The sequence below is a fragment of the Danio rerio genome, chromosome 5 (genome assembly GCF_049306965.1).
Source record: "Danio rerio strain Tuebingen ecotype United States chromosome 5, GRCz12tu, whole genome shotgun sequence".
Taxonomy (NCBI): domain Eukaryota; kingdom Metazoa; phylum Chordata; class Actinopteri; order Cypriniformes; family Danionidae; genus Danio; species Danio rerio.
This window is the reverse complement of record NC_133180.1, coordinates 13,138,718-13,157,084: the sequence shown is the minus strand read 5'-3', so window position 1 is coordinate 13,157,084 and position 18,367 is coordinate 13,138,718. Positions and strand designations below refer to the sequence as shown.

Here is an 18,367-nt window from a genome sequence, read left to right as displayed (position 1 = left end):
GCTAATAATTCTGACTTCAACTGTGTGTGTGTGTGTGTGTGTGTGTGTGTGTGTGTGTGTGTGTGTGTGTGTATAAATATATATATATATATATTAGTGCTGTCAATCGCTAAAAAAAATTAACTAATTAATCGCACCTTTTTAAAAAAATTCATCGCAATTAATCGCATTTAAAATACTGAAACTTGTAATTTTGGCTATTCAAATTTAAAATTAATGTAAACGCAAGACAAAAACTATTTAAATTCAAAATATAATTGTTTATTAGAATTAAAATTCTAAATATAATTGTTTAATAGAATTTTTGTTTAACTTGTAACACAGATTTCTTCATATAAACAACATACCCACAATAAACCATCAAGATCCTGGCTTGACAGCCATATTTATTACAGAAATAAAAGCACAGGCATGTTAATGCCATTTAAATATCAAAACAATCAATGCCAATAAAGAAAACATTGATTTCCATGTTGGATTCTAGGTGGACTGCAAAAAAATGCCAAAATACAGGAATTGCAGATATGAAAAATGAAAAATTATAATAAACTATAGAATACAAACTGCTGCACTCATTGTAAAGTTTTATTGCTGTGAGTTGAGAACATTAGTTATAGAGTAGAAACAATTTAGCTTAATCCTCCTTTACATTCAACCAGTTGCTAAGACTAAGAGTATCCCGCAAATGCACAGAGACTCCCGGATTCCCGCAAATGAATGATAATCTCTCGCAAACCGGTTATTAAATACATTGCACACTCCTTTCCCCCGCATCCCTCCTAGCAGGTATGTCGCACGCAACTCACTCCCACCGTCCTTTATAGGTACGTCTCGCGCGCACACGCCCCTACTCAGATACGTCGCGCACTTTACCCCTGACACCCCTCAACGGGCCTGACACAGACACATACACACACACACAACACACTGGAGGGAGCGACTCCCATCAGATTCAACACGCATGATCACGTTCATCAAATTTGCTTAAACTAAGCGTCCTAAAGTATTACTGTTTTTCACAAGGATTCTGACACAACAACCCGAAGCAAACGCTTTCGTTGCGTTTAATGAGGAAACACGCAAAACTTGGAGGGCTCATGCTGAAAGGCAGAGTAATGCCCTGTCTTTGACAGCTTGCGACATCACCAGAGACTTTCTGAGTACATTCACATAAGACACCAATACTCAGATTTTAATATGATTAAGATTATACTCTTATTAAAATTCTACCGTGTAGCCTAAGCAGTGATTTTATTACCTTAAAGGAACACAGAGTCACAAAATGCGGAGGATTTTCTTTCTGTTCGCCATGCGGTATCAACTTACAACAGAAAGTTAAAAATGAAACACCCGAAATTGCATGAAACTCTGGATAACCTGTGATGCAACTAAGTGTTTTATACTGAAACTTTCCTTCAAAAAGGGCTTCCTTGGTCTTATCCACATTTCTTGCATGTTAAACACACGTCCACCAAAACAGGAAGTAAAAAAAAACCTGCAACTGCGTTAATTGCGTAAATTTTTTTTTACCCGTTAATTATTTAAACTTAATCGCATGCGTTAACGCACTAATTTTGACAGCGCTAATATATATATATATATATATATATATATATATATATATATATATATATATATATATACACACACATATATATATATATATATGTGTATATATATATATGTATATATATATATATATATATATATATATATATATATATATATATATATATATATATATATATATATATATATACACACACACATATATATATATATATATATATATATATATATATATATATATATATATATATATATATATATATATATATATATATATATTTATATAAAGTTGAAGTCAGAATTATTTGCCCCCATTTGAATTTTTTTCTTTTTTTAAATATTTCCCAAATGATGTTTAACAGAGCATTGAAATTTTCACAGTATGTCTGATAATATTTTTTCTTCTAGGGAAAGTCTTATTTGTTTTTTTCGGTTTGAGTAAAACAAGTTTTAAATTTTTTAAACACCATTTTAAGGACAATATTATTAGCCTCTTCAAGCTATATAATTTTTTCGATTAGTCTACAGAACAAACCATTGTTATACAATAACTTGCCTAATTACCCTAACCTGCCTAGTTAACCTAATTAACATAGTTAAGCCTTTAAATGCCACTTTAAGCTGTATAAGTGTTTCAAAAAATATCTAGTCAAATATTATTTACTGTCATCATGACAAAGATAAAATACATCAGTTATTAGAAATGAGTTAATAAAGCTATTATTTTTAGAAATGTGATGAAAAAATCTTTTCTCCGTTAAACAGGACTTGGGGGAAAAATAAACAGGGGGGCTAATAATTCAGGGGGCTAATAATTCTGACTATATATATATATATATATATATATATATATATATATATATATATATATATATAGATTTAGATTTTAGGCCAAATCAAATCAGCCCTAGATTGTACATAACCCTAGATTGTACATAAGAATTGTGTTGTTTCAGCTCATTTTAAATACTGTAAGTAGATTGAATAAACAGCAAACTTCATTTTTTGAGTGTGTCACTCTCTCTCATTCTTTCTCTCTCCGTGTCCCGCAGGATCCAAGCAGGACTGGTCCATCCAGTGGCCCACATCTGAGTCGGGCAAAGAAAACACTCCAGTGGGCCCGTCTGACCACAGTCAGTGGGTGCGTCTCCAACTCTCCCAGAGCCCCAAATTACACTCACGCTACAGCCAGCACTTATGCCAGAGTCCCCAAGCCCTGGTGCCCCCATTTTACTCTCCTCACCCACACTCAGACCGGCTGACGGTGGACGCTCACTTCCCCTCACCCCTAGAGACGGGACACCACTCTCTGCCTCCATCCCCCAGACAGAGGCATTTCGCACACACTCCTCCTCGGACTCCCCTAGTAGTGAACACTATGACCCCTCCTGGGACGCCCCAAGTCAGGCGGAGGAATAAGCTAAAGGCCCCGGGAACGCCACCGCCTGCCAGCCGGAAACTCATCCACCTGCTGCCCGGGTTTACAGCTCTGCACCGCAGTAAATCTCACGAGTTCCAGCTGGGCAACAGAATAGACGACGCGCAGACACCCAAGTGAGTCACGCTGCTTTATATTGCATAGTCTCATTGGCTTTACATAGGCTCATTCTGAAAACGTAGCCCTATAGAGATTTCTGGAGATCGTGAATTATGTAGCCAGAACTACATATGGCTGCATTTCATCTTTAAAGCGAATGCTGCGAGGCGGTATGACGTCGATCCTTTTTGCAAATACCAGCTGACTGCTTACCTCCGTATGGACTGCTTTCCTGCTGTTACCAGTTTGTTCAGTAGCCTGACCGTACGTTCACGAGAGTGTCAAAGTAGCCGGAAGTCATTCATTTGTCAATGAGAGCCAGCGGCGATAGGTGGCGATAAGCGGCGAGGAGCAGCGCGGTGCGTCTTCGCCGGCGTGAGCGTCGAGGAGAGTTGAAATGAAGTCAACTTTATGGTAATGAGCTATGGTTCGGCGGCAAGCTATCAGAATGAAGACGTCCATCGCTTGATAGCAGTTCAGAGAACACAGACCTGTGAACTTTGGTTCCGACCACAGTTGTTCCCAAGGGTTTGATTATTGCAGTCGCCGGATTTCCAATTATTTACAATTTTTGTCCTTGATACCTTGTGTCTCTTGCCTGTTGGTTGGAACTAATTGTGGTGAGTGATGTGGCATCAGGTATTTCTTGTGTCTCTTGGCTATTGGTTGGAACTGATTGTGACGAGTGATGTGACATTAGGTCTTTCTGGTAGAACTAGCGCTAAAAGCTAAATTTCCAGAATGCAGGTGAGACAAAAACTAAAGCCAAAAAATAAAACAAACAAGTAAATAACAGGGTGAGAATGTGGTAAAATCTGAAAACGTGGTAAAAATCAGGCGGCTGCGAGGGCTTTTCTTTTCCTGGATTGTTAATAAAAACACTGAGGTTGGATTTAAGGAAGGGGGTGGGCGGGTTAATCGGTGGGGGGATCAGTCGGTTGGTCAGTCAGTAAGTCAGTAAGTCAACAGTGGCCTCTGGTGGATTAATGAGAAAAGAGTAGGCACAAATGGCACTTGTGAGAAAAATTTGAGATCTGAAAAAGCTTACACAGTGGCCTCTGGTGAATTCGCAAAAACAAAAACTGCAAAAAAACGTACACTGGGACGTGTTTTGCTCTCTCCAGAAATGTATATAGGTTTACGTAAGCAGAATGAGCTTGGGTTGTGCTTATTTGGTAGTGATGAATTGTTCTTTTTTACATCAGTGATTCTGATTGCTAATTTTTATTATTTTTTTTGTACAAGTTATATAATTCTTTGCCGACTTCTATAAGGAATCTCTTGAATGTTTCAAGAAATCTCTTAAAAAGGGACCTATTATGCAAATATCACTTTTAGAAGGGGTTTAAACACAGTTGTGTGGCAACATTCAAACAGTGAATTTAACCAGCTTCTAATGGTTAAAAAAAATAAAATTATATATATATATATATATATATATATATATATATATATATATATATATATATATATATATATATATATATAAATATATATATATTATATTTTATATATAATATAAGCCTCACCCATTAGTGATCATCTCTCTCTCTCAGTAGCATAGGACATTAGTCTTGTTTTTGAATCTGCCACTATGCTGACACTTGGGCATTTCTAGCTCCGCCCTCTTTTGAAAAGAGCTCATTTGAATTTAAAGTGAGAGTTACCAAAATGGCACAGTAAGAATCAAAGCCTAAACAGGACAGTTTCAAAAAATTGTCAAACATTATTTGTTGGATATTTTGAGCTAAAACTTTACATACACACTCTTGAGATATCAGAGACTTATTTTACGTCTCGTAATAAGGTGGATAAAAAGTCCCTTTTAAAACTTTTTTAGTGTTGGTTGATAGGTCATTGATCTTGTGATATCATGGCTTTACATTGACATCAGAAATCTAATTATTTGCCTTAATCTGAATAAGACAATAATACGATAAGGATGTTTCCATGAGTTGCTTTTTGAATGTTTCTTTCATGATCCTATTTTACATGTTATAGCACATAGATCGATTAACATCACTGCGTCACCACATTACATCCAACGTTTCCTCTGGAATTTCATGTAATTTCGGGTGTTTCATTTTAAATTTGACCACTTTCACTGCAGTTTGGCAGTTTCACTTTTATTCATGAACATTTCATGCATGCCCCCGTGACAAACGAGATATTGGATGCGAGTATGAAGTAAGGACTGGTGGAAGAGTGTTGTTTTAATGGTGTTTGATGCCGCACGCCAAATGGAAATGTTTGGTGTCTGTGGCCCTTTACAGACTTGGTAGGTGCAGAGAATAGTGTAAAACAGCTGTGTGTGTATGGACTATCCTATCGCAATACATGGTGAAAAGTCCTACATAACGGTCATAGTTTGATCGCAAATGTTTGCATGTCTGTACTGCACTTCAAGAATGAGACTAAATAGGCATACTCCACATGTCTTAATTCTATTTCGGCTTAGTTCCATTATGACTGTAGTCAGATTAAGGTCATCAAAATTCACATTCACATGGTACACTCTTAATCACAGTATTGTCTTAATCGTATTAAAATCAGATTATTTGTGTCCATGTAAACATACTCACTGTCCTTGTATCTGTGCACTTGGTGTACAGTGGTGAGGAATGATTAAATGATGAACTTCACAGCACGTGAACACAATAGCCAATCAGCAGTGCTTAAATTATAGCAGGAAATGGATGTTTTTAAAGATTCAGTACCGAAATTCCAGTATGGCGACGCTATCCAGGCGGTTGTTTTCATAGAATGAAGCCCTTTAGTCTTATACAATGTTCAGCTTCACGTTGGCTGCTGATAATGAGGTGATGCTAACCATCAAGGACTGAAAGGACAACACACACACTTACAGTAATACACAAACACACTTCATAACACATCAACACATAGACATCACATAGACATACACATAGACATCACCTATATGCTATATAACTACAGGTTAACTGTGTTTATATACACTAACTTTAACTGTTAAAAGCCATTAGGTCAAGTTATTAGTAACTAATAAAGTTATGGTAACTTATAACCTTAGCTTTTCCAAGTTTGATTGTAATTCACAAAATGTGCACCTTTTGTAAAGCTGCTTTGAAACAATAATAATTGTAAAAAAGTGTTATGCAAATAATTGAATTGAATTGAATAATCCTCTCGGTCTTTATTCTGCAATAACAGCCGTCTGGATGTACTTTATCCCTTACTTAACACACGGTAATCTATTGATTATCCCCCGCTTATAGCTCATATCAATAATATCTTATAGGGTTACGTGATGGTTAGAGCTCTCTTGTGTCTTGCATTGTCTAGAGAGAAAGAAAGGGCAGAGAGCCATGACTTTCTAGTTTAGTAGAGTAAAGTGGATTAAATGGCATTAGACGGGTGATGAGCAGTCCCTCTGCTCTGATGTGATCCAGACCTTCTCCATGTCCCTTTAATAAGGCCTGGATGCAGTGAATGCCAGCAAATAGGCAAATCCAATCAGGACAAAGCTTTTCCGATGCCTCCACTAGACTTGATTTGGGACCTGTATTGTTCATTTGAGACTTTGCTGATTTACGGACAGGACAGTTTGCCAGCAGACGCTGCTATGTTTGCGTAAGGCAGTCGTTATATGAAACAATTAACCTTTGCCTTGTGTAGCAATAAATTTAGGCTCACACATCACAAATCTTTTTTTGTGCAGATGTTTTTGAGTGTTTTTTTATTCAGTGTCTTTGTTCCAGCTGTTTGGTTTCTATTTAAATTCAAAGTATTTGAGTGAATTAGTATTTTAGTTTCAGGTTTCACATGTATTTGCAAATTATTTGAGTATAATGTTTTGCAAAATAAATAGATTTCTTTATTAAGTAATTTCAGATGCTTTTAGTAAATTCTATTTAAAATACAGATTTAGTTTTAATCAGTTTAACAATTTTAAGTAATTTGACTAGAAATTAAACTATTTTTTTTCACAGATGTTTTAAAAATTGTTATAAACAGTATGTTACTGGCAATGTGTAATATACAGCATTAATGAAATGTATAGAATGCCTATCGAAAAGTGGGAAAGTATGGCACTGGCCCACCTCCGCCATTTGTCCTGCCAATGATGTTGGTGGTGGCAGCACTTGGGTCATTGTTTGATGATGGTGATCGAAGAATGTGAGTGTTACATTATTGTAAGACAGTGGATTGCCGGTATGAGGTTCCACTACTACATCACAGACAATATTGTAACAAATGGTTCATTCTCAGTTCTGCTGTCATTGTTTTTCCCAGTAAGAACATCTTATGTTTTATTTCGTATTCCTTCCACTTTAAAATACGTAATGATCAATAAAGGCTTTTGTTGTGCTCTTCTGACACTTTGCATAAGGGTGCTTTCACACCTGTGGATCAAACTTTATTTTTTTTGTTCCGAAACAAAGATTCAATTTATTAAATGTTTATTTTTGTTCTTGGTGCGGTTCACTTTTTACACGACAAGGTTTTTAAACAAACCAAAAGAGCTAAAACAAGTCACTTGCGAATTAACTCCCCTTACATTAGTCAGAGTTTCCGGCAGAGTCCCGCTCAGCTGTAATGGGTCCTTATTTCAATTTATGACGATGTGCAAAAAGACATTATAAGCCAAAAGTTGTGCTTTAATTTTGAATGGTGACACCCACAGACATCGTCAACAAATTTAAATCAGAGGTAAGACTCTCTAATACATAGCCTCTGGCTTGTGCATTATAGGCTTTACATTATAGAGAGAATTAACAGATAAAACAAAGCCTGTTGTTTAGTCAATTTTCCTAATGGATAAACAGCTCTCGTTAATAGCTCAGCATGCTTTCACTTTCGTATTTGGCATGAAACGCACATTTACTGGTAGGAATGACATCCCTTGCTACTCATAATTCTCTCTTCATATAGCTATATGCTTATTATATATCCATTATACACTGTGATCAAGCCTAATTTGGATCGTTTTGCTTTCTCACTACAATCCGTTCCAGAGTTTGTTTCAATCGAGCCGAGACCACCTCCTTCATGTGATCATGGAGCGATTGAATTTGCGGAATCCGAGCACGATTGCTGGATAACTGGGTTAACTGGGCTTGCTAACTAAAGACAGGTTCCAACAAAAGTCTGGGTGTAAAAGAACCTTAAATGACCCTTGTCATTCTATATAGTGCCTGGAAATTGTATAAAATGCCTAGGATAATTGTGTACAATCTTTACAAAAAACTGATATTTTTAATACTTTGCCTAAAACCATCAAACATTCTATACATTTCCTTGGCATATATAATTTTTTTAAGTTATTTTTTTTTTCCGGGCTGATTGATTCTAATTTGAATTCAATTTGATTTTAAAAGTTTTTTATTGATTTTTTTGTGTGTATTTCTAAAAGATTTTAGTTATTATCTTATAAAATAAATATGCATTTTACAGATAAATAACAGATTTTTAAATATTATTTCTTTGTACAGATTTAGTTTTACTAATCAAACATATAAGTTAAATTTTCCATTTTTCAGTGTCATTTCAAATGTTCATTGATATATCATTTATTGTTTTATATATGTATTTTACAGATGCATTTCACATTAAATAAGTATTATGTAAAAGAAGTGTAAATTTTACTATTTGTTTGTCAAAGTTTAAGGTATTTGCTCAAACTAAATCCTTTTAAAATGCTTTAGTCTTGTAGATTTAGTTTTATTCAAGTTGAATTTATTTGTTAAAATAGATTTTTTGAATTTGTCATTTGTTGTTTCTAATTAGTTTTGATAATATTATATTAACTAAATATTACTGTTTTTCAATTGACAAAATTTAAAGTGTATATGCTACATTAGCCTTTGATAAAATATTGTGCAAAAGTTTACAACTAAAAAGTTATAGACATCAACACTTCAAGTGAAAAGGGTGGACAAAAAAAAGCACTTTATCTGTGTAAACTCTCCAAAGCTCGTTGTTTAACTTTGCCCAAATTCTCCAGAATATTAGTCATTTGTGTAGGTTTTCATAATGCTGCAGAGTTTATATTTTGAAAGAGCTAATGAGCTTGTCTGTCAAACCCACATTGTTTCGAAGCGAACATTCTCCACAAAGCCTTAATGCTTCATAATGGTGTGTTTCATCACCATTTGCAGGACATTCGAACTGTTAATTGTTTTATGGCCGGATTTACATATTTGCTTAAGCTGATTGAGAAATGCAGCGTTTTCAGTTCTCGCTCATTAAATGACGTGTTGGTGCTACAGATATCTCATTAAAACAGCTGCTTGTAAAAGAAGAAACACTGTCCGCATAGGTGTGTTAGGTAGTTTTATGTGCATTTCATATTTAAGTCTCAATGGATTTGGGTTTTTTGTTGATTTGATCGGACCACAGCTGAATGAAAGATGATTAGCAGGATGTGTCTACAGATTTTGAATGCATCTTGGTGAGATGCTGTCATTGTCTAATATTGACTGTTTAAATTGGAGAAAAAACAAAGTGTTATTTAAAGGGATAGTTCACCCCACACACTCAGAAATAAAGGTACAAAATCTGTCCCTGGATGGTACCTTTTTAAAAACTACAGTTTTGTACCATACAGGTGAACATTAGTACCTTTAGGGTACACTTTTGACCTTTAAGTTTAACTTAAGGTACACATTTGCATTTTTTAGGTATTGATATGTATCTTTAAGGAGCTGTTAGGAACAAGTACCGCCCCCAGAGAGATTTCCTGAGAAGGCTATGAACGGAGGTTGGAGCCAGCTCCAGGTGGGTGGGACTTGAGCTCCAAGTGAGCTGTACAAACCTGGAGTTTTTATTTATTTAATGTCTTGTACATGACACAGAGTCCAATATTGTGATTTATAAATGTCAACACCTACCCCAACTCTAAACCCAACCCCACAGTAACCTGTTGTGTTTTATTAACATCTGCTTCACCTACACCTCCTAGACCTAACCTACTTGTGGTTTAAGTCCCTCCCACTTGGAGGTCACTTAATTTACTTGCGGTGTAATCCCTCCCACCTTCCCAATCCCTCACACAGGTCTCTGGGCTGCAATGATACCTACTTGGATTTTCTGTGAGTGCAAAGTTAAAACTTGCTAATTTTCTACCCTCAGGGCAAAAAAAGTTGAAAGGTGTATCATTAGTAGCCACTGGTATTAATTTAGTTTTGCCTGTAAATGTTTTTTTTTCTGATTCTCAAAGTGCCGGTACAGTTGCTATTGGCTTGCATTCACTGAAAAGAAAATTAGGGTAACGGTTTACACCTAAATTTTATCACTTGAGCTAATGAAAAATAAATAACTTGGCTTAAACCATATTGTTTTATGTCTATAAAACAACTTTATGAAAGTGGGTACTACGTGTATTTAGTTTTTGATCTAAACATTTAACAAATAATATTAGAATTTAGTCTTCTCCAATCAAATATTTCTGATTGAGGAAAAATCAAAACTGCATAAAAAATCCATATAAATATTTCTAAAAATAGATAAGATATCACCAAGGAGGACCACAGTTTCAGCTAGACATAACTATTATATTCATATAAAGAAATCAATCATGAACACTTTAAAGAATAAAAAGGATAGCTCAACAAAAAATTAAAATTCTGCCACCATTTACTTAACCTTGACTTGTTTGTTTTTTCCTTACCTAAGATACACATTTTTTTCTTCAAATGTTCTTACTTCTTCCAACTTGACCGTCAAATAAACTTAGAACATTTGTTTTTCTTGCATCCACTGTCGAGACTACTAGCAGTCGTCTAGTGTAGACATGATATAAGTATAAATATACAAATGTCAGAGTTGCGATCCAGCTTTAGTGCTGAAGACACAAAGAGCTGTAGGAACACCTTTCCCCTGCGGAGTCCTGAAAGACCCGGCTGACTAGCAGTTGATTTAATTATCACCTTCAGGACAGTGAAAATGGACTACCATAACCCGAGATCCTGACATCACCAAATACACATTCCACATTCACATGCTCTCAGACGGACTCGAGAATAATGCAGCAAGATCGCGATTCCAGCCCTGCTCTGTACTGTTGATTAAACCCCAATATAAAACCAAAGAATCTACAAACTGATAAAATGAGTTCAGCAGTAAACTATACTTTCTGACCTACAGGATCTGATGGATCACTGTTTATCTGGCTTTATTATTAGTTTGCTGATACATGCATGCCTAGCTATGACGGGGAAAATACAGGTAATTGTTATCTAGCAATAACTCTGTTTATGAGTCTGAAATAATAATTAGGAAGACAAAATTAACTTTAGCCGATCTCCACATTGATCTCCTGTAACGTTATTTAAACTTTATTTAAAGGACGTCTCTGCATTTTGAGTTTGAGCATGTTATCGAGTTAATATACTGAATTTGCTGTTATAAAATATTAATGTTCTAGAAACTGAATCTTATATATCAAATAGAGCTGTAAATGTTATATATTTTTTATATACATCATTTACTGTTGGCTTTTTATTTGAAAACTCCTAATAAGCATTAAAATGAATGTAAATTCCTTATTGCCAGGTAAAATTAAGGCATCGAATAAACCAAACGAAAAAGGAGGCAAAAAATGATAAACCAGATACAAGCGATGTTGCAGCCGCTGTTAGGCCTATATCATATAGACATCAGTTGATTTATTAATAAAGTTTATTATACAAATTGATAAGGAATATTTTATATAGTGCAGGGACGGGATGTGCATGTTAATATCACAGTAGTGATAGGAAGTTCTGAATTACTTCGAGTCAGAGGGGGGTATTTGGCTTGCTAAAAAGTAAGTAGTTTGTGGATAAGTGCTTACTGGAGACCGTTTTAAATGATTCAGTTCGATTTGGTGAACTAGTTCAATCGTTCACTTAAAAGATCTGGTTAAAAAGATTTGTTCGAGATTATGACAGAAATAAAACCCATTATTGGGCACAAGTAATACTTTTAAGTCTCTGTATTTAATGCTGTCACCGTGCTGCTGTCATGTACACTCGTTGTTTTTGTCGCGGGAGCAACGGCTTGATCTGGCCAATGGCAGCAGGACTACAGACTCCACTCAAACACAGGCAGCGTGAATTATATTTACTTCTAAAAGGCTTACAGTAAGATTATGTCTTAAATACATTTACAAAGACGAAAACGAAGGAGGCTTTTGCTATAATTTTAGTTAGTTTCAGATAGTTTTGTATGTACACAATACAGTTTCAGTAAGTTCTAGTTTTTTATTTTTATTTCAGTTAACCACAATTAGTTTCAATTTTAGTTTTGTTTTTTTTTCGTTCGTTTTCGTTAACTATAATAATCTTGATACAATTAAATATTATCAACACTTTCAGCTGTTTTATGTTATTTATTTGGTGTTATGCAAAAAACTACATGAAATTCTTTATTAATCAATAATATGTCTCTGTAAATAGTGTAAAAATTAGTGTGAAAATAAACAAACTTCTTAGCATTCATTTTACGTAGAAACTGCAGTCAAATGTACAGTACAGTACAGTCATCCTATGTTGGCATATGAGTAAATGTAAGCTCACTTTTAAATGGCTCTTTGCACTAGTGTAGGTTATGACCTCATGAAATGTTTTAATTGGTGCATTTTTGTTGTTGTTAACTAATACATTTTCTATTAAACTTGGCTACTGTAGGAGCTCACTAGAAAGAATGTTAAATGCAAGTGTCAACATAGTTTCTGTGAAAATAAACTGTCAAATTATTGTTGAAATAAAGTTTCATCATCATTTAATGTAACACGTATATTTATGTGAAAATAATTAAACTGGTTGACACAGTGGCTCAGTGGTTAGCACTATCACCCTGACAGCAAGAAGGTTGCTGGTTCGAGTCCCAGCTGGGTCAGTTGGCATTTCTGTGTGGAGTTTGCATGTTCTCTCCGTGTTCATGTGGGTTTCCTTCAAGTTCTCCGGTTTCTCCCTCAGCCCAAAGACATGCACTATAGATGAATTGGATGAACTAAATTGGCCATAGTGTATGTGTGTGAATGAGTGTGTATGGATGTTTCCCAGTACTGGGTTGCAGCTGGAAGGGCACCCACTGTGTAAAACATATTCTAGATAAGTTAGCGGTTCATTCCGCTGTTGTGACCCCCTGATAAATAAGGGACTAAGCCAAAGGAAAATGAACGAATGTTGCCATGCATTTTTCATGAGCCTGAGTTGGGGAAAAAATGCTGGACATTTTTGAGGGACAGATGTGGCCTTAAACCTGAGCTCACCATGTTTCTGCCTCATAATTACAGACCTTTTGACAGCTCACATTAACCTCTGACCCCCACACACCGAGACACACTCTGACAAATGCTCCAGAATTCATAATGAGGGATTTTTAATGAGTTCGGACAGGAATTCTCTCACATCATTCAAATGTTCATCTAGCACACCGTTCTCTAGGATTATATGAAAGGAATCTGTATTATGGAGACTGCAAGAATGTGTCTCTCATGAAGCTCTAATACCAATGTTATTTTCTCTCTGGTTTTCATTCATGATGTCATTTGCGCTGTGCTGCCATTATCTTGTGTATGTGTGTAAGTAGGTGATTTTTGGTCCATTGTTCCCTGCTGTTCTTCTTGTTTTGGTATGTGAATGCATCGAAAGGCAACGAATGACAATTACAGTTGGACCACAAATATTTTCACACATCAAAACAACGTAATTAAGGTTTTGGACGACATAGGGGTGAATTAACAATAATAAAGTTTTCATTATTTGATGAACTATCCCTTTAAAAAGATACAATTACGGATCAGTGAAATAGAAAACACACAATATAAAGGTCCCATAAGTATAATCCATATGATTTTGTGCTAAATTTTAGATCTTTCAATATCATATGGCAAATTCGTGCATGAAACAGATCTCAAAATCAATTTAAGTCAAGTTTCAGTCATATCTTCTTCCCTGATGTACAGTTAAAAACAAAATTATTAGCCATCCGGTGAAATTTGAATACTTTTTCAGAATATTTCAGATCATTTGAAATGTGATTATTGTTCTGTAATCAATTTTTGCATTTTAATCCAATGTTAGATGTCATCTTGATGTGTTTTGACATCATGGCGGTGGCACAGTGTCTCTGTGGTTAGCACCTTCACCCCACAGCAGGAAGGCCTCTGGTTGGAATTCCGGCTGGGCCAGTTGCCATTTCTGTGTGGAGTTTGCATGTTCTTCCCTTGTTGGTGTGAGTTTCCTCCCAGTGTACAGAACTGTATCACTCAGTGGAAATGAGGCAAAAGAAACCACTTACTTCAGGGTTTCTGCAGGGTGTCTTAAGTGTCTTAAATCTCAAAATCCAAATTGTAGGCCTTAAAAAGTCTTAAATTTACTGAAATATTGTGTTGGTGGTCCTAACTCTTTGTTAAACAGGTCTTCATTTTCCTTTGTTCATGTATTGCTACCAAATCTGGCCAAACCCATACAATCACCAACAATCATCTCAAATCTTTACATTTTTTATTTAAAAAGGTCATTTTTAACTCAATTTATGGTAATGGTTTAATTATTTTCTTTACAATAACATTTGTTTAAAGTTCTCTAGGATTTACTGCTGAGGACACAGACCTGGACACATTGTTGTGCATATATTTAGTTTATAATGGTTTTAAAGCTTTTAAAACATTTGTTTATTTTTTATTTTAAAGAAGGTTTATGTTGAAAAAAAGTGTATGGATACAAGTAGAGCTTGCTTATTTTTACACAATATTTAAAATATTTAAAAAATAAAATATTTTTATTTTTTTTAATTAATAATGGATTATTGTATTATTAAATGTATTAAATTATAATTTTTTTTTGAAAGGGCAAATAAAAATCTTTTCCATCTGGGCCAAACATTCCTTAGCCTTTAGGCTATTATGGGTAGTAAATTTTATTCATAATGGTCTTAAAAATGTCTTAAAAATGTCTTAAAATGTCTTAAAATGAGTTAAGTTTGACTCTGTGAAACCTGCAGAAACCCCGTACTGTATGTCTTGCATAAGGTATATGAAAACGTAAAATTAGGCATGGGCCAATATAAGGTTTTGACGGTACAATAACTTTGGGTAAATATATCATGATTTCACATCCCGGTATTGTAATAACTGGTCTAAAATAAGTTATTTTTAAATGTCTGGGTAAAAAACAACAACGTTTCCCCCCCATTGATCATATGTTTTTTTACATTTAAAATATTTTGAAACAATAAACATGTCAGGCAAAATTATTAAAATAAGAAAATAATTAATTTATTAAATAAATAAATAATTAGTTTCAAAAACACAGATTTCTTCACAACTTGAAAAGGCATCTTTGGATATCTTCGTTTCTTTCGATATAAAGTAAGTCACTGCACTGTTCAGGTCTATAGCATGCTGGATGTTGAAGTTTCCTGAATCATGGATTGACTTTTAACGTTGATGGTCCTTTTTTGCTGTAAATGGTTCCCTAAAATAACCCTCAATAAAATAGCTGTAAAAAAACAAACAAAAAACTTGCAGATACCTTTGGAATGGTATAACAGAAAATTTTAACGGTTATCGTCCTATGCCTACGTAAAACTGCAAGTTCGTTTCATACCGATTGCAAAACCAAAAAACTTTTTTTTTCAAGTATAGTTGATTCATTTAAAAGTACTGATTTCTAGCTTTATGTGGATGGATTTCTTATGTCCGGGAAGCAAGTATTCGCTGAGATTCCAGTGTGTTTGTTGACCACAAAAAGCACACATCTGGTCTGAGCTTCTCCTCGGAGAATCGTCTATAGCAATCGCAAGGCTCTTGTACTAGTACGCAGGGCTTCATACGCCATATTGACCTTTACCCATTCAAAACCTAATGTGTGACACATCTTGTGTATTCTATAGTCTTTGGTCAGTCTGAGGTATTGTGCGTTGCTAACATACTTAGCTATGCCCCTCCTACTGTCAGTTTTGACAGCGCTATGGTAACAAACATAAACAGTGAGTAGGAGGAGTCTCTTAGGTTGTATTGTTAACTCTTTTAAAACCCTTCTCCCGATCTTTCTGAATGAATTGCCTACTACATCCAATCAGATTGCAGTATGAAAGCAAGCCACACCCACTGCTTTCTCATTTAAAATTTAGTTTCTCCAGGAACTGTCACAATATGAAAAAAAACAAAACAAACAATGGTCGCAGTTTTCGGTTCATGACTTTAAACTAAAGTGTTACTGAAAAAAATGTAGGGTAGTGCTTGATTTTGTCCATCAGGAATTGAATAGGTGGTGGTTGTTCATAGAGACCATACAATCATGTCTCTTCTTTAGTTTTCTCATGAAGTGCCAACTTAAATGTCATTTTCTCACTGGTTTTCATTCATGGTGTCATTTATGCCATACTGCCATTCTCTGGGTTTGCTGTATTTTATCATTTACATCTATGTGTGTGTGTGAGGAGGTATTTTTGAAAGGCGTTTGGAGTGTGGAAAGCTTGACAGGTGTTTTATTATGTCTGGCAGGTTTGAAGGGGGAAACTGCTGGGATGGAGGAGCGGGAGATGATGAAATTAGTGCTGTTTGATTCGTATGGCATCTGATTCCACCTTTGTGATTGGATAATAAACTGATAGGATTTTAAAAACAAATTCATATGAGACCGCAATCTGTTGATTAGGATTTTGTGTTTTATCCGGGTGCATTTCTATGTAATATACCACATAAAAATATACTATAGTATAGTAGTAAATACCTGCAGTATTTTAAACCGTACTATAGTAACATGTATTTTACAGTATTATAGTATTTACAACACTTTTTATGCTACATACTGTAATATCAGTAATCTGAAAAATGAGCAATAACACACGAGAAGCAGTGCGATATGGCTGTATATCAGCACTGGTGGGAGGCATGCATTGATATGAGTCCGCAGGCCGAGTGTCTTAGTGTCCCACTAGTGCTGATATTCAGCCATATCCCACTGCTACGAGTGTGATATTGCTTTTATACAACAGTTTGACTGCATAATCGTGTATATAAAAAAGAAAATCAAACACAGAGTCTAAAAACCCTTTTGTATTAGGAACTACTTTCTTCCGTTCTTCATTCACATCTGCAGCTGACGTCAAAATAGCAGAAGCGGTTACAAATTCACCAACGTCACTTTAGAGCTGTTTGAATGTTTCTCAAGCGTAATGTACTGTATTCACCTTATTCTCAGCTGTCGAGCGGGCGCTGCCATTTGAATCTTTTTGTCTCGCAACTTCCGGTCACATTCACTTCCATTAATTTTTTGATGTTAACAACTGCTCGTTACGCTGCTTGATGTTGCAATTTAATATTTTCTTATCATATTATGCTACTTGGTCTGTGTAGTCATGCAAACATTTGTTTGTTGATCAAGTAGTTTGGCCATTTTCTGCCGTTTATTATTCCTAGTCATTTCTCCCATAGGTGACTGAATCGGAAGTTCTAAGACAATCGCGAAAACAGGCGCACTTCCGCATTTTAGAATAAGGTCAATAAAGTGATGACAAAACAGGTGGTTTTGCTGACATTTTAAGATTATAAGGCAGAACTTAACATGAAATGCCCTCCGTCTACAGAGATATCTTCTTACAGTGTTACAGGCTACAGTATTTCTTTGTTGCAATCGGAATATCACAATAATTAACCCCGAAAAAGCAGCACAATAACTATCAGACTGCTGTTGTCTTTGCAATAAGGAAATATAAGGAGGGGGTGTTCGGGGGTGGGGTCTCTGCATAACACTGTTGAGAACCGGAATAGGAAAATAACTGTATTAAAATAAGCACCGTTCTTAAAAATAAACTGCATAGTAGCAATCTATACAAAAGAGAGAGATCGACTTAGAATATCACTTATCAGTTTAATAATGATCTGATCAGCTGTGGTTAGAAACATCCTGTTTTAATATTCCAAGGATGAGCTTAATGCAGTCCTGGCGTTATCTTGTGGATAGACAACATCAATCATCTTTGGCTAATGAATGCCAACGTGCTGTCTCTCAGAAATTATAAATATTTTGAAATAGGTACTATCATTATAAATAAACTGCATAGTTTCAATCTAAACAACTACATTCTTCACTAAAAAGCCTTAAAAGTACATTGTGTTGTCCAATAGCTGCAATATTTGTCAAACTGTAAAGTGTCCTCTTTGTCGCTGTATGTGTGCAGAGTAATACAAAGGTGAAGGGCTAAGAGGCTGGACTAATACTGTTTTTAGAGAATATCTCTTGGCTATCAGCCAATTAGAATCAAGAATCAGACAGAATTGTTGTATAA

The 18,367-nt window shown here is 35.2% G+C and overlaps 1 protein-coding gene across 7 annotated transcripts in view; it reads left to right on the top strand.

Annotated features, from left to right (window-relative positions):
• Positions 1-18,367, top strand: part of ksr2 (kinase suppressor of ras 2) — a 216,187-nt gene that overhangs the window by 60,125 nt on the left and 137,695 nt on the right. For all 7 annotated transcript variants that reach the window (XR_012406063.1, NM_001423542.1, XM_009301241.5 and 4 more), the window contains 1 exon segment: positions 2,622-3,123. Coding sequence is in view for 6 of the 7 variants with exons in the window: in NM_001423542.1 (NP_001410471.1) it covers positions 2,622-3,123 (502 nt within the window). In the remaining variant the exon portion in view is untranslated.